This window comes from Cynocephalus volans, chromosome 11, assembly GCF_027409185.1.
Source record: "Cynocephalus volans isolate mCynVol1 chromosome 11, mCynVol1.pri, whole genome shotgun sequence".
NCBI classification, from domain to species: domain Eukaryota; kingdom Metazoa; phylum Chordata; class Mammalia; order Dermoptera; family Cynocephalidae; genus Cynocephalus; species Cynocephalus volans.
The window spans coordinates 98,397,596-98,420,809 of NC_084470.1; the positions used below are offsets into that span (position 1 = coordinate 98,397,596).

The 23,214-nt window shown below is 46.2% G+C and overlaps 1 protein-coding gene across 1 annotated transcript in view; it reads left to right on the plus strand.

Moving 5' to 3' along the window:
* The window catches only part of RUVBL1 (RuvB like AAA ATPase 1), a 39,397-nt gene extending 16,760 nt beyond the window's left edge, over positions 1–22,637 (plus strand). Inside the window, exons 4-11 of the mRNA XM_063114430.1 lie at positions 3,220–3,371; positions 6,454–6,543; positions 7,341–7,490; positions 9,214–9,277; positions 10,483–10,681; positions 16,464–16,566; positions 21,189–21,280; positions 22,260–22,637. Coding sequence (XP_062970500.1) covers positions 3,220–3,371; positions 6,454–6,543; positions 7,341–7,490; positions 9,214–9,277; positions 10,483–10,681; positions 16,464–16,566; positions 21,189–21,280; positions 22,260–22,419 — 1,010 coding nt within the window. The 3' untranslated portion in view covers positions 22,420–22,637. The remainder of the gene's footprint in view (positions 1–3,219; positions 3,372–6,453; positions 6,544–7,340; positions 7,491–9,213; positions 9,278–10,482; positions 10,682–16,463; positions 16,567–21,188; positions 21,281–22,259) is intronic.
* Positions 22,638–23,214: the final 577 nt, after the last annotated feature.

Consider the following 23,214-nt stretch of genomic DNA (forward strand, 5'->3'; position numbering starts at 1 on the left):
ATGGAAACTCTGATCTCGGTCAGAGACTTTTCAGCAAACTGCACCCCCTGCAGATCTATATTCCTGACCAGTCTCCACTGAGTGGTCCTGCACTGATTGGGTGACAAATCAGCTGTTCTTACTGTGCCCCAATGTTCCCCTGGTGGCCCATCTCCCTCACCCCACACTCCAAACACTTCCCATGGGACGGGCCATGAGCCAGTCCCTTGTGATAACTCACTGGCCCTTGAGTGGCTCCTTTTTTTCAGTTGTTTCTGGCCACTTGCTCCCATGCAGGTCCATGGGAACCCTGTCAGTGGTTTTGCTGGCCTGGGGTCCACCAAGGCCCTCTTCTCCCCTGCAGTCTCCAAGCAACTTCATATGAAGGGCACAGCTGCAGCATTTGCCAGCTGTTAATGTGTGTGCTCACCAGAGCCAGCCTTGAAGTGGTTGGGGGCTTGAAATGGTCAGAGCAGCCCCTTCTTTCTCTCATTGTGGCTTCTACTGCCTTCATGCACTCCATAGGTCTCTCCTCCTCTTCCCCTGAGCTCTACTGGCCCCAGCTTGGTAGTTGTTGCTTTTTAATAGTTGTAAATTGGTCGATTGAGGGAGACAGTCTGTAATGTCTTTTTTTCTCTTATAGTCTCACTGTTCGAATCAGGATACAAATAAGGGTGTATATAATAGATTGGTTGATATGTGTCATATCTTTTTAATCTTTTAATTTCCCTTGCATTTCTCCCCAGTTGGCAAAATATAAATTATATGGGAGCTAGAGTCACATCCACAGGCTGGTGGAAAAGGAATGGTGAGGTCAGTGGGCACATTAAGTGGAAGGGGAAAAGACAGAGCACACGTTGTGGAAAAGGCTGCCAGAGAGCTGTGGCCCTCTGGTGGGGTGGGAAGAAACTGCTCCCAAGAGCCAGAAGATTTGGACTCTAGTCTTGGGCCTGTCACAAGGGAGGACAGGATCACGGGCTTCACCTCTCAAAGCTGACTTACCGTCTGTGGAATGGAGGTGAGGACTATTCGCCCTGGCGGTTTTACAGGCTGAGGCGAAGTGAGATGTGGTGGTACCTCTGTTGTCATCACTGCTCAGTGTGGTGACGGTCAGATGAGGTGCAGGGTGAGCCAGTCCTCGCTAGACTGGGTACAAGGTCTGTGTGAACAGGTGGAGTGGCCGCTGTGGTCAGAAGTTCATAGTTTGTTCCTGTTGGTGTGGTCTGCCAGCTTTCCTGTAAATCTAGGGACCCATTCTGTACACATCTTTGACTAGTAGGACCCAAGAATATTTCCTGTACACTCTTGAATTGATGGCAGGCACAGTGACTTAGAATGGCTTTCTTGTTGATGTTTCTAGAATCCTCTAAAAATAGATTTAATAGCCGTTAACTTATTTGTGGCATAGCTTTGGTTTCAGAGAAAGCCATCTGTATCTCTTGACTGTGACTTTGGGAGTTACAGGAAGAGCGAATTTGTGCGTGTGTACACAGGAGTGTGTGTGTGTGTGTGTGCATGTGCACGCCTGTGTGTGATGTGTGTGATATGTGTGTTTTCAGAGCAGTGTTCAGTGATGTGCATTTGTCTTTCTGTTTAAGAAAACTTTCAGATACTAATGATTATCATTGCTTTGTTAGAAAAACTTTTTTTTCCTTATTTTAATATAAATGTTATTAAAGTATAATGCTTATTTGTACAGAAAAGAGCATAAATCATAAGCATACAGCCTGATGCTTTTTTGGAAAGTGAACACACTCATGTAACCAACACCCAGATCAAGAAATAGACCTCATTAGAACTCCAGAAGCTCTTTATGCCCCCTCTTGTCACTCCTCTGCATCCCCCTGACCCAGCAGGCAGAGACATACCTGTATTAACTTTGGAGAGAAAAAAGTTTTGATGGAGGCTGTTAGTCGAGGGTGTTATGGTCCAGAAAGGCCTGAGGTTGAGGGTGTTACGGTGACATACATGGCAACCTCCTCAGAGCTCTCAGGCTATTACATAGAACACGCATAAGTACTTGCAGGCACATTTCTTGGGTATTAGATGGTCTGCCTAGTGACAACCCCTCACTTAAGTTACTTCATTCATTCATCCATTCATGCGTGCCTGTGATGTGCTAGCTCTCAGCTCAGGTGTGGTCAGTCTGCAGAGGGCTGGGCAAGGTCTGTAAGTCCTGGCACTGCCACGTGCTGGTACTACACCAATGGAAGCGCAGGTCTCCACGGGCAATTTGGAGGATGAGGGAGAAGGATTGTCAAGCTTTCTAGAAGAGATGGGTCTTAAACTGAGTCTGTAAGCAGGAATTGCCTAGGCCAAAAAAGAGTGCTTCAGATAGCAAAAACATGGGGAAAAAGGTGCTGAGATCATGTTCTAAAAATCAATCTGGTAACAATTCTTAGATGATCAACAAACATTAAATAGCTAATGTGGGGGATTAGATCTAGGAGAGAAATGTACCTTTATTGACAATATTCTACTGTAAAACTGTAAATGCTTTTATTATGGGGAGCAGGTGCTTTGAAAGTTCGTTTTATTGTTGTGGTCTTGGAAAAGTTGTAGAACAACCCACTAAAAGTCGTGAATGACAACTGGGTATTTCCCTTTGGGGCGTGCAGTGAGGGTCAGTCAGGAGCCCAGAACACTCGGCAGGGTTGAGTGTCACCTGCTGTTGATGTAGACATCTGATTACTGCAGTATGCTTTGTCAAGCTGGGTAGTGAGAGAAGGTGTGTCGTGAGCTATTCCACTGGTTCAGAAGTTCCCTTTGGAGTCAAGTGTGCAGGATGCAGGGCATGGGGGCTTTGGTGGTCACCGCTGTAGTGGGGCAGGGTGGTGTGGGTTCACAGACGACATTTAGAGGGTGAAGCTAAATTTCACCCCCTTGGAAATGTAGCAGAGTCTGGAACAATTTTGGGAATTATAGATTGGATTTGAACCTAGAAAGTCTAGTTCTGGATTTGAACCTAGAAAGTCCCTTTAAAACGTTAAAATAAGATTGTGTTTCTGAGTTTCTGAACAGCGCCTCCAGCTTACGTTTCTCATTTGTATTGCTCTTCTACCCATGATACCCTCGAACATACGTTATCAATTTTAAGTTGTCAGTTCTTGTGACATGGAAGTTTGGGGCTAAAAAGGCTATTAAAGAACACGCGTGTGTGCACATGTGCACAAAGAAGAGAGAGAAAGAGATGTGAGAGGATTCTGCTTCTCACCATGGCCCATCTGTCATCTCTTCCAGGGCTGCGGATAAAGGAAACCAAGGAAGTTTATGAAGGTGAAGTCACAGAGCTAACTCCGTGTGAGACAGAGAACCCCATGGGAGGCTATGGCAAAACCATTAGCCATGTGATCATAGGACTCAAAACAGCCAAAGGAACTAAACAGCTGAAAGTGAGTAAATGTTTGTGGGCTCTTTTCTCTTGAATCTCTCAGTGCTCTGTGGCTTTGGGTGGGTGGCATAACCTCTCTGTGTCCCAGTTTCCTTATCTGTGCACTGTGGGTGACGATACTTCACAGGACTGTTTGAGGCTCGTCTGTGTCTAAAGCAGTACCTAGTATAGGGCTTGTATGTAAGGAGACTCATGAAGATAGCTTTTACTTTTCTTATTTACTTCTAGGAAATTGGGTGTGTTAAAGTGTGAGCTGTGTGGTTAAGTCAAGAAACTATCTCTTCCATTCTGTATCCCATATTATGGCCGTGAGTCAAAGGCCCTGGGCCTTCCTCTGAACCAGGGCATTAATTTTTCCAGTTATCAGTGCTCCTCTTCATAGAAAGAAGCAGCACTGAATAATCTCGTGAGAGTTGTATAACAGATGATGGATGGACTTCCCAGTGGCAAATGAAGAATCCTGACTGCAGCTCCTGTGTGTCCGGGGCTAGAAATCTGTACGCACTTCAGTGGTTGGTTCTGCTCAGGCCAGGGCTTTGTGGAGAGGCCATAACCACAACACTGGCTAGCCCTCGAAGACCCCCCTCAGACTCCTGGCCTATAACCCGTAGGATGCAGGCAGCAGGGCACCTAGGAAAAGAGCATGAACTTTGGAATCAAAGTGCTAAAGGGAATCCTGGCTCTGCTATGTATAGCTGTGTAAGATTAGGCAAGTGACCTGGTCTCTGAGCAGTAGTCTCGTGTTAAATGGGAATAGTAACTGCCTGTCTCAGAGGGTTATGAGGATAAAACTTGTTGCTTTGGGTGTGACACCTAGTTACCTAATGAGTAGCTGTTACGTGTTAGTGTGAGAGTCTTTAGTTAGAGAAATGGGACAATCTGGACTGTAGGGTTTACCTTATTGTTATTATTAATAATAATAAAAAATAACATTATCAGTATAGCTCTCATTTATTGTATGTGCCAGGCCCTGGGCTAAGTGCTTTAATAAATATTCATTTATTGTCATTTATAACTTTATGTGTGTGTGTGTGTAATTTCCCTCATTTTACAGATAAAAGAACTGAGGCTCATAAGGAGGTTAGCAGTTACCTAGGATCACACAGCTAGTTAAGGGGCAGAGCTAAGTCCTGACCATCAAGTGCTGTCTGCCCTCCAACTTGCTGTGTGACCTTTGGAAGTCAGTTGAACTCTCTGGGACTCAGTTTTCTCATTTATAAACTGTGGTGGATCGACCATATAATTTCTCTATCTTTACTCCATTCTACGATTTTATGGTTCTTTGATTCTGTAAGGTTGTTTCTTGGTCACTGCTTTATGGAGATCATAAAAACGTCACCTCTTCACAGGGCCATTTTTCTTTTCCTAACGGGGTTTCCATTTCAGGAGCTTGCCTCTGTAAATATATCTTTTATACCTACCCCTCATCACTTCCATTCTGTATTAATTCGATGTCTTACTAGGATCTGCCACCTTTCCAGTAATTACATCTTCAGTCAATTCATTTGGGAAATTAACCGATATACTCTCCAATGTGGAATAGATAAAATAGACATGCAGTTTAAATATTAGCCATCCATAAGGCTGCTTTGCATAGTTTCTTTAAGAAAATAACATAAGGGAGAAGATGAAATTTTTCTTCCAAAATGAATACTGCTAGATACTTTTAGCATATGTACAAGATATTTGGATAAAAGGAGCTCAAATACTTGATGGACATTTAAATATGAGAGAGGCTTATGAGTCCTACCAAGGAGAATACTACTAGTAATACGTGCCTCCCTTCTACCAGGCCCTGCCCTTGGGGGCTTACCAAGCACTGCTCCCTACCCAGCCAGTGAGAGGGTTTGCTGCTGTGGTGGTGGTTTTGTACAGTTTTATTGAGATATAATTTTGAATAACATTCACCCACTTTTAGGTGTACAGTTCAAAGAATTTTAATGTTTTTAAACAGTTGTACAACCCTCACCACAATCTAATCTTAGAACATTTTTATCACCCCTAAAGGAAATCCCATACCTATTTACAGTCAGTCCCCATTCCCACCCATAGCCCTGGGCAACCACGAATGTACTTTCTGTTTCTATTGACTTGCCTTTTTTGGGACGTTTCATATAAATGGAATCATACAATGTGTGTTCTTTTGTATGTCTTCATTTACTGAGCCCTAGGTTTTTATTCTTTAATTTTGTTTGGGACAAAGCCCAAGTTTCTTTCCACCACCACCATATTATATAATATAGCTCTCCTTGAAGTTTAACCTAGAGAAACTTATGTCTAAATACTGAGTCCTTACAAAGGTTGCTATCCTAGAATATTAATCACTGAGGACAGTCTGAATCTGGATGATCTAGAGAAAAACAATTTCCAAAAGGTGCTAATTTCCTTTCCTTGTGATATAAACAGGCAGACCTGAGTGTGCAAACACTGGGATTTGAATCAAAAGTCTTGGGAAAGATCCTGGTTTATGTTTCCCTTTCAATTTTATACATCTGTGATTGCACCTGGGTGCTGTTATCTACATGAGGAAACTGAGGCTCAGGGAACCTTGTCCAGAATCATAAGTCCTGCAAAATGCCAGCCTTGAGACTAGTACGCAGGCGCTGGCAGGTGCTTCATGGCAGATGCTTCATCTGAGGTGAGGAGCATGGAGTGAAGCAGGGATATACACCTCCAGAGGGGCGTTAGGGTCTGCAGTCCCACGGACAGTGTGGGTCCCATCTGAAGGCAGCCAGAGCCATACTTTTAAAAGCCCTGTTGCCAGTTTACAACCTCTGGAGTCAAGGGAAGGAGAAGAGGAAGTGTCACCCCTGCCCTTCTCTTGTGTTTGTCATGCAGGCACACAGGCATGCTCGTCCTCCTCTCTCCCTGGTGCTCTCAACCTGCCAGTCCAACCTCTCATAACACACTCACACATTCACACTCCTGCACATTCTAACACACATGCGCACGTGCAAGGCTCTCTCCATACAGTTGCTAAACCTCAGGTCTCATATGGAAAGGTGCCTTCAAGTGTGTCAGAAAGAAATAGGATAAATATTACAGTTCTCTTATTCACCTTTTTTTATTTTTTATTTTTTTAGCTGGACCCCAGTATTTTTGAAAGTTTGCAGAAAGAGCGAGTAGAGGCTGGAGATGTGATTTACATTGAAGCCAACAGTGGGGCTGTGAAGGTAATGCTTTCCTTGGAACAAAGCACTGTCCCCGATCTGTTTGCCATGGGGAGACCTAGGTGATGAGGGAGTTGCTTTCTTCAGAGTGTACAGGGTGTGTGGGAAGGGGGGCTGGTGTCTGGTGCGATGCTGATGGTAGGTCAGCAGTTGTCCCTTTGTGTATAATAAAGTTTGCTTTTCCTTTGTCTTCACTGTTTAACCTTCTCATGATTAAAACAGACAGTCTGTTAGAAATACACTAAAACCTGTTTAGAGGGGGAGGGTGGGGTGAGAAACCAAAGCAACTGGAATCATTTTCAAATTGAAACGTGTAGTGTATTTAATCTTCCTTTTATCTCTTTGGTATTTTCTTCCCAAGATATATGCACGTGGGAAGGAATGCTGCATTAGTTGGCATTCTCTTTATATCTGATGTTCAGTGTCCTGTACAGCGTTCCTCACTGTTTAATGGATGAGCATAATACTTCATATCATACAATAAATCACCCACCTACAAAAGAGTCTGAACAGCTCCCTCCATCTCCAGTTATTCTACTGGATTTGCCCTTTATCAGGAATTGCATACAGTTAAAAGAAAGAGAGAGGAAAGAAGATTCTTGGGGAAAGTATCAGGTGTTTTTCAACCAAGTTTTTGGAGCCCAGTGATGAGCAGATAGCTTCCTTTTCTTGGCAGCAGACGAGTGGGGCATATTTGGAGTTTGTCAAGTAGGCTGTCAGGCTCACAGTTGGGAACTGAGACTTTTATCTCACTTAGTAGTGAAAACTCACCAGGCACTCATGTTTCCCTCTTTTTGTAGAGGCAGGGCCGGTGTGATACCTATGCCACAGAATTTGATCTTGAAGCTGAAGAGTATGTCCCCTTGCCAAAGGGGGATGTGCATAAGAAGAAAGAAATCATCCAGGATGTGACCTTGCATGACTTGGATGTGGCTAACGCACGGCCCCAGGTACTCCCTCAATGCGTGGATGGCCTGGCACACTAGCCCTTCTGCATGTGCACGGGAGCTCTGGGAATGAATTGTCCGAGTCTTGCTGCCAGTTCTTGAGGCAGACGGTCCTTTTCTATCTGTAATGTTCAGCAATTAACATCAACATAAGCTATGAGGGACTCCTTTGTTCCAATTCAAATGCCGTAGTCACAGATGATTTCATGTGTATTGTTTCTCATCCCAGCCAAGCCTCTGGCCCTGAGTTAGCCAGCTTCTTCTGTGGCTTCTCTCCAGCAGCGGGCTCATGCCTGGGATTCTCTGGGTGTTAATGGCAGGAGGGCAGGAGTGTTCTATGAGCCCTTTACAGGATTTCAGGAAGCCTGACAAAGCGGTATCTTTCCCTCTGTTTAGCAAAATCCCCAGTTTTTTAGCTTTGAGCTGGAACTGTTGTCTGTTCCTCATGGTGAGTAGAAGGCGGATACTTTTTGTCTTGACTAATAAAATGTAGGAAGATACGTTATCACTTCATGACATTTCTGGGGAAATGCTGCTGGTCTTTCAGTTTGGTGCATCTTCATCCTAAAAGAGGCCACCTCTTCCCTAGCGGGGAATAATGGGATTTCTGACTTGAAGTTTGATCCTCGGGTGTTTTGTCTTTTGGAGCTTTGGTCAAGAGATTGCTGATAACTCATCTTGGACCAATACATCCCCTCATTAGGTGGAATGGCTGTCCCCAAACTGACCTCCTTGGTGCCTTTGACTTGGGAAGAATGCTGGGCTAGGAGTCAGAAGTTAGGCACTGTGTCACTCCATCACTAACTAGATTGGCTCATTTGTTACTTTGGGTCTCTGGGTTTTCTGTGATTTAGGGATTTCTGATTTTGAGTTTCTTTCTACCTAGCAAGGCTGTTTTGAGGATCATGTTGTTAAGTACTCAGGAAACATGTGTGACCTTTAACTGTTCAACATTTAGTGAGCACCTCTATGTCCCAGGGCTGATAACCAACAGTGATCACTAAATGCTGAATGACAAAAGACCAGCCTCTTCCTCTTGCTGACCACACTGTTAGGAGGAGCTGGCAGGAAGATGCAGGGGTATGGTAAGCCTGCCGTCGAGTCGGCCATTCTGTAGGCTCAGGCTCACTAGCTTAGCAGCTCCAGGTCAAAGACTAGGCTAATGCGCCCCTGTGGCCAAAACTAGTGAGAGGAGACATGAGAATGTAATTCTGGTACATCCTTATACTTATTCTGACAGTCTGTCTGTTCCCAAAGGAGTGGGAACATTGGAAGGGGGCGTGAGCCCGGTTGGGGTCAGATGCACCTAGAAGACATTTGACCTGAACTTTAATGGTTGACTGGGAGCTTCCCAGGAAAGAGTGGCATTCCTGGCAGATGGATAAAAGAGCTTGGAGATATCCAGGGAAGGGTTTTATAGTCCTCTCTGGCTAATCAAGGAATAAGGGATTGGAAAGATAGGGCTGGAGAAGAAGGCTGGGGCAGGCCCCACAGAGCATATCCTTCCTGTGAAAGGGTTTTGTTTGATTCTCACAGGTAAAAGGGAACCTCTAAAAATTCCTCTGTGTTTAGAAGCTCCTCAAGCTTTGTTGGGAAGTGTTGGAGTCTCCACACCTCAGGACTCCTAAGTCGAGTTGACAGTAGGAACTGGTAGTCTGCAAAGGAATGAGGCTTTTACAGCTGCCTTAGAAAGCAAGACTGACTCTGTAAGTCTTCTCCTATGCAGGGGGGACAAGATATCCTGTCCATGATGGGCCAGTTGATGAAGCCAAAGAAGACAGAAATCACAGGTAAGAGAAATAGCAAGTCCTGTGAACAAGGAGAAGAGCTGGAGGGCCCTGGATTCTGATGTGCTGTGCGAGTGCATCCCCTAACTGAGGAAACGCCTCAGGACAGGTTCCTCCGTCCTCTTAGTGCAGGGCGTGGCTCTATCCCAAGTCTCTGGCTGCGTTTTGACAGCCATACAGCATACTGTGTGTTCTCTGGCCCCCTGGCAGTCAGTTTGAGGCCCCAGAAATGAGGATTTGTGTGGCCTCAGCTCTGCAGGTGACTCTTTCCTGGGCACTCTGCAGGCCATGCTGCTACTTGTTGGTGGACCTTCATTTACCCTGCTTCTCTTCCCAATTTTTATGTCCTTTTTTCTAATTACCACCTACATCTTTGTTACCTTAAAATGTTAAATATTAAAGCAACTGTTATGTTTAAAGTTTTAGCTAGTGGAGCAATATGAGGCATTTTTATTAGAGTCATCAAGCACAGTTTCTGCCTTTTAACACCATTTTTAGTGTGCATCCTCTTGACTTTGGTGGAAGATGCTGCATCAAATATCCCTGTTCTGTTTTTGAACAGCTTCTTTCTCATAATAGTGCAGGAGCAGGTTTGGAAAGTGAGAGCTATGACCTCTAGGAGCTCTGAGATTGGGCTTTCTTCAGAGCCTTTCATTACTCTCCGATTTCTGCCCAGAGAGGATTCTAAACATACCCTGTTCCTTAGTCCAGGCACTTGATTGAAAGTTAATTAACCTAAGCATTGTCATGCACAGCCAAAAGAAAGGGTCATTTACTGAACACCCAACAGGAAAATTTGCATATTAAAACTCATTTCACCCAGGGCTCTCAAACTCCAGCCTCTCTGAGATGAGGCAGGGAGGTAGACTGGGTGGGTGTGCGATAATATGGCATGGTGGGGAGTGTGCCCGGCAGAGGCGTTCCCATGCGAAACACCCTCAAAACCATTTTGCACATTCAGTCAAACACATCTTCAGGGGAAGGTGCCAACTGTGTGACCTTTGGGTGTGATTATCCCTATCTTCAGATGATGATACTGAAGCCTGGAATGGGGACATACCCTGCCTGGGGTCTCATAGCTAGTAGGAAAACCAGGCTGCAAGCTGGGGCTTGGATTGAATTCAAGGGGTGTGGGGGGAGAGAAAAGGTGACAGTCTCTCCTGGCCTGATGCTAGTCTAGCCTTGCCTGCCACTCTTGCATCTCCTAGACAAACTGCGAGGGGAGATCAACAAGGTGGTGAACAAGTACATCGACCAGGGAGTCGCCGAGCTGGTCCCAGGCGTGCTGTTTGTGGATGAGGTCCACATGCTGGACATTGAGTGCTTCACCTATCTGCACCGGGCCCTGGAGTCTTCTATTGCCCCCATCGTCATCTTTGCATCTAACCGAGGCAACTGTGTCATCAGGTAGGGTGGCTGCCTACCTGCCATGAAGCTTTTCCACCATCCATCTGGGCTCATTTGCTCCTCAGGATCTCTCCACCCATAACATCATGAGTCGGGCTGGGGATGAAGGGAGGTCTGTTGACTGTGTGAGAAAACATGCCACAGTGGCTTGCCTTTTGCCTCGTTCCATCAGTCACCAGGGGCAGCAGCCCCCTGCTGCTGACTGAGGGTGTCCATGTGGTCTCTGGGTTGGGAGGGTGGCACTGTGATGTGGTTGTTCAATTGGACAGGGCTGGCCTTGGACGGCAGCAGACACGTGAGCTCCTTCCATCCTCATGAGCTCTGAGGTAGGTATTACACTGGCTTCATCCTTCAAATGAGGAAACACAATGGCATTTCCCCCTTGTCGTAAAGATAGGGTAAGAACTCAGGTCTTTCTGATAATAAAACCAGTACTTTCTCTCTGTCCGAGACCTCCGAGCTACACTGGTGCCTTTCCATCCCTGCCCCTCCTTCCCGCCTCTTAGGCCTGCTTTTGAGAAGAGCAGATGTTACCCTGGAGGGTGAGCGAATGCTCATGTGGTGCTCACCCTGCCAAGATAGGCCCGGAGCTGGGACAGGGGACTTTGCTCTGGGGTTCCTTTTTCTTCTAAGTACTGTCTAGGCCCATGAACCCCAGAGAACACACCATCTTCCCAGCTCTCAAGCCCAGTGTCAGTGTTCCCAGCACCTGGTAGTTTTATTGCTCTTTTGGTTTTCTGTGATCCTGTTTGAACATTAGGGTCTACTCTCTGCAGTGCTGAGGGCAGGAAGGGATGGTGGTGAGGAGCCTCTTTTCAAGCCTGCAGCAGAGTAGTGTGGGGACAGAACCCCTGAGGCTGTGTGCTCATGGCAGTGGGGAAGGTAGGGATTAGAAAGAGACCCCATGGCTCATGGGTATCTCAGGACAGCTGGAGCCAAACTGAAACTGAAAGTGCTGTTTTGCCTGTACTCACTTCTGAATGATAGTGGGCCATATCTAAGTTTAGTTGGCTCTTAATAGAGAAGCTTTGTCTCCATTAAGATAGTCTAGAATCTTGTACTGCTGGCTCTGGGTGGGCCCCACAGGGGCGTTCTGTAGTGCTCTGAGCACTACAGCATAGCAACAACAGGCCACTCCGCAGATTCCCCTCACTTGCAATTAGGATTCGAGTACATGATTCAAGTTCATGTGACAGCATCTTATAGCCCCTCTGAATCTCTGTGATACTGTCTGCAAGACCATTGTAACAAATGCTTTATGTGGTCTTGAAGAGAGGGCAGCTTGTGCCAGGTACAGGCCAGTTGCTGGTGAGAAGAGCATGGCTACCTGGGCAGCCTGGTGAACCTGACGTCTCTGTGCACAGACTCTTAGTCTCTGTGCTGGACTCACCTGGCCTTGGTCAGGCTTGGCTTCCATCCAACAGCTCAGCTGGTGAAAAGACTCAGCCTAGACAGATGGTGCCCTCTGCTGGGGAGCTCTGCTAACAGGCTCCCCCCAATCCACAGTAGATAATGCAGCCCAGCAGATGCCAGCAGAGCCTGGCAGCTCTCACCCCCAGAAGCAAGTTCTCTCAATCCTATCCTGCCCAGGAAAAAGGTGCATAGGCAGGTGGCTTTGATTTCAGAACCTGCCCAGTGGGGATGAAGCTCTGGTCAACCTGACTCCTGGGAGATTTGGCCCCAGCCCCATCCAGGCTGATGTGATCAGGGTCTGCTAGAGGCTGTGGGGACTGCTAGAGGCTGTGGGGACTGCAGTTCCCCAAGTTGGGGAAGATGCGCAGAGTTGTTACTATCTGTTTGATTATAGCCGTCTCGGGGTGTGAAGTGGTATCTCATGATTTTGACTTGCATTTCCCTGATGGCTAGTGATGTAGAGCATCTTTTCATGTGCTTCTTAACCATTTGTATACCTTTTTTGAAGAAATATCTGTTCATATCCTTTGCCTGTTTTAAAATTCAGGTTATTTTTTTATTATTGAGTTATAAGAGTTCTTTGTATATTCTGGATACTAGACCTTTATCGTATTTGTAAATATTTATAAATATTTTCTCCCATTCTTTGAGTTGTCTTTTCAGTTTTTTGATAGTATCTTTTGACACACACAAGTTTTACATTTTGATTAAGTCTAATTTATCTGTCTTTTTTTTGTTGTTCATGCTTTTGGTTTCATGTCTAAGAAACCACTGCCTACTCTAAGGTCACCAAGATCTATGCCTTTGTTTTCTCTTAATAGTTTTATAGTCTTAGCTCTTACATTTAGGTTTATGATCCATTTGGAGTTAATTTTTGTATATGGTATAAGGAGCATCAGTCCAACTTCATTCTTTTGCATGTAAATATCAGTTGTCCCAGAATCATTTGTTGAAAAGACCATTCCTTTTCATTGAATTGTCTTGGCAACCTCATCAAAAAATCATATGGTGTCTTTTTAGCACTCTTTCTGTGTCCACTGAGCCGAGGTTAAGTGGATGTAGGTGAGTTACCATTCTCATGTTACCCAGAGAGGTGTTTACTGTGCTGTCAGTAGAAAAGCTTTGTGTTATCTGCGTCTCTGTAGTTATGGGATTGCAGATATGCAGTGATTCTCAACTAGGGGCAATTTTGCACCCTTGGGGACTTTGCCAATGTCTGGAGACATTTTTACTTGTCACGACTTGGGGATGCTACTGGTATGTAGTGGGCAGAAGCCAGGGATGCTGCTGAACATGCTACAGTGCACAGGAAAGCCCACTACAAAAAGAACTACTTGGTCCAAAATGTCACCAGTGTCACCACAGTGGGAAAGCCCTGAGTTATAGTTAGAGGAATTTATTCATAGATGAGTCAACCATGTTGCATGTGTGTAGGTGTATTTGTCAAAGTGTGTCTCTAGAAGTACAGTTGGCTCATTCCTGTAGGGGCACCTTAGTGCACTCCAGGGAGGACTGGGCCTGTGGCTTCTCACCCGACTGTGTATCTGGGAGAGGCTCACCAATAACACAGCCTGGACAGTTGCTGAATGGTGGAATGTTAAATTTAACAGCAGGCTGAGGCCGAAGCCAGAAATGAACTTCTGAACACAGAATAAGCATGCAATTTTAGCCAAAAATTAATTATTATTACAGCGTACTATTAGTAATTGTATAATATAATGTGGCTGTTATGGCCACAGTGGTTGCTGTCCTGAGTGCTGCTGCTGTGGTTAGCACATGGTGCATGTAAGCGCGTTACTGGGGGCTCCTGTGTAGCCGGCCTACTCAGCAACATCACCACTCTTGTGCTTAGCAGGATAGAATTTGGAAACCACTTCCCACTAACATGTTATTTAGAAGGAACTTGGTACCTAAGATTTATAACTTGGATAAATCTCAAAAACGTTTTGTCTTTAATTCCTGCAAAATGCTTAGCAGTTCTCAGCAGCCTTTTAGTAGACTTTTTGTTTAAACTTTTAGTTTTATGGATTCAAAACTATAAGGAATTTTCTTTTTTTTTTTTTTTTTTTTTTTTTTTAAAAGATGACCGGTAAGGGGATCTTAACCCTTGACTTGGTGTTGTGAGCACCACGCTCAGCCAGTGAGCAAACCGGCCATCCGTATATGGGATCCGAACCCGGGGCCTTGGTGTTCTCAGCACCGCACTCTCCCGAGTGAGCCACGGGCCGGCCCTATAAGGAATTTTCTTAATGCATTCCTATAAACTCTGTTCTTTTGAAGTTTGATTAGGGAATACTTCATTTTTCTCTTTTCCTTTAAACATTTTATATTTATCATGTCTGTATTGCAGATGATTTATCATGAGTGTCATAGAATTTTGGATATTTTTGTCCCTGGGATATTTTAACATGGCAAAGTTGAGTTCTTAAGATATCCTCAGAATTTCCAAAAGAATTCTCAAGTAAGACTTAAAAAAAAAATACTTATTTTCTAAATGGAATTAAATAACTAAAAATTAAATGTAGTTTTTAAAGGTTATTTTGCTTAATGTGAAGATTGTAGGCACACCAAATCCTGAGATTTGAATCAAATAGAATTTAATTTTTATAATTCTTCCTTATTATTTTTAAAAATATTTGTTCCTGGAAAAAGATAATTTTCTCTAAAGTTAACTTAATATTTGCATTTACTGTAAGCCTATTTTCCTGCTTATTCAGAAAGGTCTTAATTTTTTTTTACATTAAACAATTATTCACTAATGCAGCATTTTATTTTATTTTTTAAATTGTTTTTATTGTGGTAAAGTGTGTGTAACAAATTTACCATTTTAACCATTTTACGTGTACAGTTCATTAGTATTAATTGCATTCACAGTGTTGTGCCACCATCACCTCTCTTTCCAAAACTTTTTCAGCACCTCAAAAATAGAAGTTCTGTAACCATTAAGCATTAAGCCTTATTCCCTTGGTAACCTCAGATCTGCTTTCTGTCTCTATGAATTTGCTTACTATAGATATTTCCTGTAAGTGGAATCATATATTCGCCCTTTTTTCTGGTGGTTGGCCAGTCTGGGGATCCGAACCCTTGACCCTGCTGTTACGACACCGCGCTCTGACCAACTGAGCTCACATTCACCCTTTTTTGTCTGGCTTATCTTACTTAGCATGTTTTCAAGGTTCACCCTCTGCTAGCAAGTATTTTGTTTTGCATTTTATATTTGCATAACAAATATGCATTTATACTTCCAACTGACTGGATATAATTTCAACAGATAGATTTTTTAACTACAGTTATATTTTTAGAATGTTTACTTATATTTGAAACCAAATATCTAATACCAACAATTAAATCCAGATGACATGCCTTGTTCTCTGTTACATTGATTAGCTATGGCCATAGACTCTGTAATCTTGCACAAATTTAGGAATGCCAGACGTGACGCTGACACAGACCTGCTGTTACGACCCCAAAGGCTGAGGCAGAAACCCCATAGCACACTGGGCTTCCAAACACCATAGCTGTAGCCTGGCCCCATGTGCCCCCAGAGTCTGCCCAGCTTGGGGTCTGGTGGGATGGCAGGGTTCCTCTCCTGGGCTGTTCTTCCACTGGCTTGGTTAAGCGTTCAAGAGAAAAATAGGCAAAGGATGTGACTGGACAGTTCCTAAAAGTAAAATAATGAATATATAGGACAGTATTCAGATGCCTCATTAGTAATCAAGGCAATGCAAATTCAAACAAGGTGTTACCTTTCTCTTTTTCTAAACCATAAGAACAGCAAAATATGAAAGAATTAGAATACCCATTGCTGGCTATGATGCTGTAAGGTTAGTTCCCTCATGTAGCTGTATAAATTAGGATGGTACATTCAAATAAATATTCAGGGTTGTTTCAAGTACTACGACAGTTGCTGAGGAAATGTTCATGCTGTGCATAAAACTGTTTAATAACAGCAACAATTTGAAAAAACCTAAGTGCTCAACAATTTGGGTTAAGTAAAATATTTGGATTATTAAGTAAACATTACACATGATTATTAAGACTGAAACCACATAGACAAAAGCAATAAAAAAGTACATATTTAATATAACTTGTAAAAACGTGTATATGAAAGTTTGGCAAATATCTAGATGATTATATTTGAATTTGATTTTAGGTGACTTTTTTCTCTTTCCTACATTTCCTGTGATATTGATAATGAAGGTTTTTTTATGCCACCTGAATGTTAAGTCTGTTTACCCTGATCCTGGCTTGGATTCTGTCAGGACGGTAACTAGCTGCTTTGTGGTTGTGAGTGCCTCGGCCTGTTTCCAATAGCCAGTTTCTTGTGTAAGAGAGGCTTAAGTGATGGGATTAATTTTGGCCTTTGCAGAGGCACCGAGGACGTCACCTCTCCTCACGGCATCCCTCTTGACCTTCTGGACCGAGTGATGATCATCCGGACCATGCTATACACCCCGCAGGAAATGAAACAGGTGGGCCTGCCTTCGTCCCTCCTGCCTTCTCCCCTCTCATTTGCTCTCGGTGTGCACTGATGGCTGAGCAAAATGTGTCTGCTGAGTGCACCCGGCTCCCACTCTCCATCCCACCACTCAGCTGTGGCCCTGGCCAACCACATTACTCCTGAGTTTCAGTCTCCCCATCTAAAAGAGGATGCTGTAAGATTAGTTGGGCTAACTAGACATTGTCTGAAGTGTCACAGAACCTCAGCTTTCTGTGGCCCTTGGCCATTCTCTCTTCTATTCTCCTTTTGATAAGCTTTAGGAAAGGATAGTGAAAAAATCGACTTGATGACAGCCATTAGGGAGGCCACCAGCTGTAAGAAAAGGAAACAATAAATATGCTTTAGTGACAGCCTTTTGGTGCCCTGGGCAGCCCCTGCCTGTGGCCTTTTCTGCTCAGAGGGTGAGGCCAGGTGGTCTATCCTACCAGAACCCACAGTAGGCCACCTCCTGTGGGGTGCAGACCCGGAGGGGGCCCGTGCTCGAGTCCTAGGAGAGCCTGTCTGCTGTAAACAGTGTGACTAGTGGTGGGTTTCTCAGGGGCTTTGGAGGCTGGGCCTGGGCAGGTCTGTGGCTTTGTAGCACAGAGTCCTTTAGGGCTGCTACCAGGTCCATAGAGATGATGGTGAAACAGCGTGACACAGCTTGGAAGAGCACCTGAAGACGGAGTTTGTACAACTAACATTGTTATGACAGGCTGTGGTAAAGTACATGTGGAAGCATGTAGCTCAGTGCCTGGCACACAGTGGATGCTCAAAAGCCCGCACGAGCTGTTTGGGTGAGGCTTGGAGTTGAGGGTGATGGTGATGTATGAGGTTGGGTCTTATCCCATGGGGCACGGTCCCAGTTGTCCCTGCAGTTGCCTCTTGCTTGATTTGGAGCTTGAGCACCAACTGTGTGCCGAGCATTGCCTAGGCACTTCATGCTTAGAATTTCTAGTCCTTCACTTATTTCCAGGTAGTCACTATGAGCACCCTGAATTTTATTTTTTGTGGCTGAGTCACTGAGCAGCAAGTCTGAGGTGCGAAGCCAGTCTGTGTTCTGCACAGCTCATGCCATCGCTCAGCTGGGGCCCTGCCCTGGAGTCGTGTCCCACTGGATGGGGTATGCTGTGCTCTTTCCTCTGCTCTGCCCACTGTTGCCACAGATGGTCTTGTACTGGGGGCCAGGGACAATGGATGGGCCAGGGCTGCACTGACTCTGCTGGGCCCTCTCCTCTCCGCAGGGCATGGCACTCTTTGTGGGGCCTGGCCAGTGTGATTCCATTTGGTCCCCAGTAACCTGGGAGGCAGGGAAAATTGTTCTCATTGTTATCATTCTTAAAGTTGAAGACATTGAGACTTAGGCTAATTTGGCCAAGTTCATAATGCCAGTCAGTGACCAGTAGGTGACAGGTATGGCTGGAATCCAGGCTGTTTGATCCTGAATCCCATGTTTTTAATCACTGTGCCATCCAGCCTCCCTCCTGCTAGAAATATCTCATGGTGTAGCTTTCTTCCAGCAGTTTGTGAGCAGGACCTTTCCTTTGGAGCTGCCCCAGGGCCTCTCCTGGGCACTCCCCTATTGTCCCCCTGCTTGCTATGGCCCATCCAGCCTGGCCCTGCTGGCATTTCTTATTGACAGTGCCACTGTGATGCAAGTGAGTCAGAGATCTCCCTTTGTGACCGGCATTGGCAGAATACTGAAGCAGTTAGATTCATAACAGCAGTTGTCTACATTATTTAGGAGATGGTGTCAATGGCTGTGGGCCTTGTCACCAGCTCAGGGTCTCTTGCTCTTGGATGAATGCCAGGTTGAGGTCAAGGTGTTCATTGAATAGAAGCAGAAGCTAAGACAAAGGGGCCCAGGCATTTACTGGAAACCTTCCTCATCCTTACTGCAGACCATGAAGCACCTACTGTTGTGACCAAAACGCCATGTGTCCTGCCAGGGAAGCCCTGCACAGATGTGGTCAGGGCCCAACACACTGGAGTACTCTGTGGCTTCCATTTGCCTGTGGAATGACCTGAGCAGTCTGCTGCTCCTCTTGGAGCCTCAGCCTTCTGCTCTGTTAAATGGGAGATCTGCTCCTTCATTTGTAAGGTTGTCATAGAGATTATGTGAGATAGTGACGACAGGAGGGCCTATATCCCTCCCCCCTGCAGTTATCATTACTATCGTTCATAGCCTCACGTGCTTTGCAGACATCCTCTAGACCCTTTTAAAACAGCTTTGCCATAACCGGGGTCTGAGGCTCACACAGCAGGGTCTCGTGGTCATGCAGAGGCTGAGCGGCAGGGCTGGGACCCTCACTCGGAGCCAGTGCACCCTTGCTGCCTCCAACCCCAGATCTCTCAGTCCAGCTCCCCTGGGTGTTCTGCCTCCATCTGATCCCAGAACAGTGACTTGACAGACCAGCACCAGGCTGGCCCCGTCTTGGCTCAGCCAGGAGGGCCTCTTCTCAGTCTTTCTCTCAGGGCCACCGTTGCTTTGTTCTTGCTGGCTCAAGGGATAACCTCTGCATTTTTAGTGGAACCTGGGGTTGGTTTTTAAACAAACAAACTCAGTGTAACTTGAGTACTCTGCCATCAGTGCCAACACCCTCAAAACTATTCCTGCAGCTTATTAAATGATTAAAGATCTCATTTATGAACTGTCCATTTTCAAGCAGTCTGAGGCTGGAGCTCTTGTGATTGCCCTGACCTGCTCTGGAGAGAGCGAGAGCAGAGCTTCCCTGACGTCCAAAAGCCAAGCCTCGGATTCAGCGCAGATTGCTAAAGGGGAGATGCTCACGCTGACTGACGCTCTCTCCTTTGACCAGGCAATAGGGTTCAGTATCAGCATCTCGCTGGAGTTTCAGACCTCCCCCCGCCAGACATTTCTCTTGGCAGGACCTGGAGGTTTCCTCAGTCCCCCGCTGTCAGTGAGAAGCCCTTTTTTTTTGTTCAAGCTGCATTCAGAGGGGAGTTTTGTTGATGGAGTGGGGAACAGGGTCTCCCTCCCAGCTCTTTTTCTTGGCTGTCCTTATTCCCATCCAGTAACTTCAGTGGGTGTCTCCATCTACTCAGCTCCATTTAGTTTTGGACTTCAGAAAGTGGAGCCCCTAATTTTCAGGCTAAGATTCTTTCAGTAGAGCTCACATCCTGGCAGCCCACTGATGAGCCCAACCGATAAATTTTATGTAGCCTATGCAGTGCTTGTGAAATATCTGAATGAGTTGCTGACATTTACAAATCAGGACATTTCATACAACAGTCTTAGGTCAGAGCCTGTCTTGACAAAAGGGAAGACTGCTGAGAGCACCTTGCAACCATGGTGGCCTGGGGTAGAGGGTCTGCTCCCCCATGGTGCTCGTTGGCCCGTTCACCTCACCCCCAGCCAGCCCACCTCACCCATCTGCAGCCATTCGTCATGCTGGGCTCCCACTGTCCACAGTCATCAGGGACTGGACTCCCCAAGCCTACAACTCCTGCCCTCCAGGGCCACCTGGAGAGAGCTGACAGGGCAGGCCACCTCAGTAAGCCTCTGGTTCTCCTTTCCCTCTTGTAAGGCTGTAGCTGGGACTCGGTCTTTCTCAGTTCCTGTGCCTTTACCCCGGGTGTGTTTTTATGGCTTTAATTTAAACAAAGGCTTCTTGATATCTTGTTTACGAAGCTGCCAAAGTGAAAAATTCCTGTATTATATGAGGCTCGAAGCCCTCGAGTTATCTCAGCTCCACAACACACAACATCATTATCCCAGCTGCCCCTTATCACTCAGTGCTGGTGCGCTGCAGGATCCTGGTGCCACTTATGTTATAGCGTCCCCCCTGCCCCCGCCAGCCTGCCTCCCCCTCCAACTTTACCAGGATCTTCAAACTGCAACAAGCATCAGCCTCTTCTTGATAGATGAGATATCTCCCGGTGGTGTTATGAGGGCTGGTAAATCTTTAAAAGTAACTTTTTTGATTTATTTAACCATCGTATTTATCAAGCAAATAAAAAATGTCTTTTGTTGCCTGAATGCTTGTAGGTGGTGGTGCCCATGCTGGAAAGGTTAGAGCCTTTGAGGGAGCCCGTGGCAGGTCTGGAAGAGGCTCCACTTCTCTCTGTGCCTGGGGACAGTGGAGGGGAGAGCCAGGAGGCAGAGCAAGCTGCTCTGGTAGCCGCACACTCCTGGGGCACCAGTTGCTCTTTAGCCAGATGAACACAACACACTGGTTGTGATGCCATTCATGTAGACTGTGGTGTGGCAAGTGCCCCCGGAGGGGCCAGGCCAGCAGTGCTGGGTATGTGTCAGCTCACTGCCCACCAGCCTAGGTTTGGGTCTATGTTTCTCTTCTGACGCAGGGTGAGAAACACCAAAGAAAGTGTTTTGTTTTGTTTTGTTTTTTTTGTTTTTTTTCTGACCGGTAAGGGGTTCACAACCCTCAGCACAGTATGGTCCGCACCACGCTCAGCCAGTGAGCGCACCAGCCATCCTTATATAGGATCCGAACCCGCGACCTCGGCGCTACCAGCGCCGCACTCTCCCAAGTGAGCCACGGGGCCGGCCCAAAGAAAGTTGTTTTTAAAACACTTTGAAAATGGAACACTTGAGGTCAGTTTCTGTTGATCATGTTTTTTCTCCTCTAAAAGATCATTAAAATCCGAGCCCAGACAGAGGGAATCAACATCAGTGAGGAGGCGCTGAACCACCTGGGGGAGATTGGTACCAAGACCACTCTGAGGTGAGCCAGCGTCCCTGGTCCTGCCTGTGCCTTCCAGCACAGCCTGGGGGCCTCATGGGAATCATTCTGGGAAATAAAGTCAAGCCCCCTTTCCAGGGCATAGGACCGCATCTGCTTTTCCTGGTGTGATGGGTCTTGTCTCCAGGCACTGCAGTGTAGAGGGCAGAGTGTCTAGGTGGTGGTGTTCATACCTCTGTAGGAACAGGTGAAGTCCCCTCTGAACAGCCCCCTTGGCAGAGGAGATGGACAGAATCAGAGAGCAGGGCACAGAGTAGGCAGCTCACCAGCCTGGGCCTTGCCTCCCTATCCTCCCCGCCTTCCCGCTCCTTTCTCTGGGTGGGTGCTGGGGAGGGAGCCTGGGGGAGGCGAACAGACAGAGACAGTTTCCTAACTGTCCTCCAGCAGCTCAAAGGCAGTGGCCTGTGAAGAACGTCCCCAGGCAGTTGCCTGACCCGCAGTCGTTCCTTCATAGTCCTCGGCCCTTCCCTATGTCCTTTGAGTCAGTTGTCCTTGCTTCTGGCGTTGAATGCAGAATTGCAACTGTTTCATCTGGATGGAGTGGTACTTTAAAAAACAATTGAATTTTCATGCCTTTGGATGGGCATGTGCTTACAGTTAGCTGTGTTAATTTCCCTGCCATGTTAACTATCCCTATCTGCACTTGGCATCACCTGCCTGGCACCTGTGTACATCTAAGTTTGTGGTCCCTTTCAAGTAGCAGTGGAGTTACCTCCTATTGGAGAACTTTTAGACTGTGGTGAAGATTGGCGGGGGTAGCACTTACGTCATTTTGGTGGCTTCTTGCCCCTCTCTGATGGGGTGGCCTCAGCTCTCTGAGAAATGACAACTACGCTTTTCTGCCATGTTCAGACAACTAGCACAAGCCTAGTATTGGACTCAGCGCTGCCTGCTGATTGTGGGGAAGGCCGCCCTTCTGCGGCCCCAGTTTCACTCCTGCCCCGGCCCCCACCCACTCTAGGTACTCGGTGCAGCTGCTGACCCCAGCCAACCTGCTTGCTAAAATCAATGGGAAGGACAGCATCGAGAAAGAGCACGTCGAGGAGATCAGTGAGCTTTTCTACGATGCCAAGTCCTCGGCCAAAATCCTGGCTGACCAGCAGGATAAGTACATGAAGTGAAGTGGCTGAGGGCTCCGGCGAGGACAGACTCCCGGTGTGCCTGCCCAGCTCCAGCGCCTGGGCCTGGAGCTGCTGTCCCCACATGGGTGTGCTTTGCAGCATGGTCTGTTCAGCATGGAAAGCACTTTTTTTGGAATTATCATAAGTTGTGTAGTTGCCTTGAAGGAACCCTTCCTCACCTGTGTGTTTTCTAATAAATCCTCAATTGGTCATTATGATGGCATCTGTCTCTTTAAATTTTTTAAAAAATGAACTTTTTACTTCAGAACAACTTTAGATTTGCAGAATTACTGTGAAGTTAGCATAGAGAGTTCCCAGGTACCCTGTACCCAGTGTCCCGTGTGCTACATCTCATGTTGGTGCAGCGTGTGTGTCACAGGGAGTGAGTCGATGGACACATTGGTATACTGCGTTCACACTTCCTCCATTTTACCACAGGATCCCATCCAGGATACAGCATTCCAACCAGCTTCATGTCTCCTTAAAGTTCTTGGCTGTGACAGTTTCCTAATCTGTCTCTGTTTTTGATGACCTTGATAGTTCTGAGGAGGACAGGTCGGGTATTCTGTTGAGTGTCCAGCAGTTTGGGTTTGTCTGACATTTTTCTCATAATTACACTGGGATTGTGGGGCTTGGGAAGAAGACCACAGAGGCAAAGTGCCCTTCTCGTCACATCCTGTCAAGGGCACCTGCCGTCAGCACGACATGTCACTGCCCTGGCTGAGGCGGAGTCGATCAGGTCTCTCCACTGTAAAGCCACTCTCTTCCTCCATTCCGTACTGTGCTCTTTGGAAG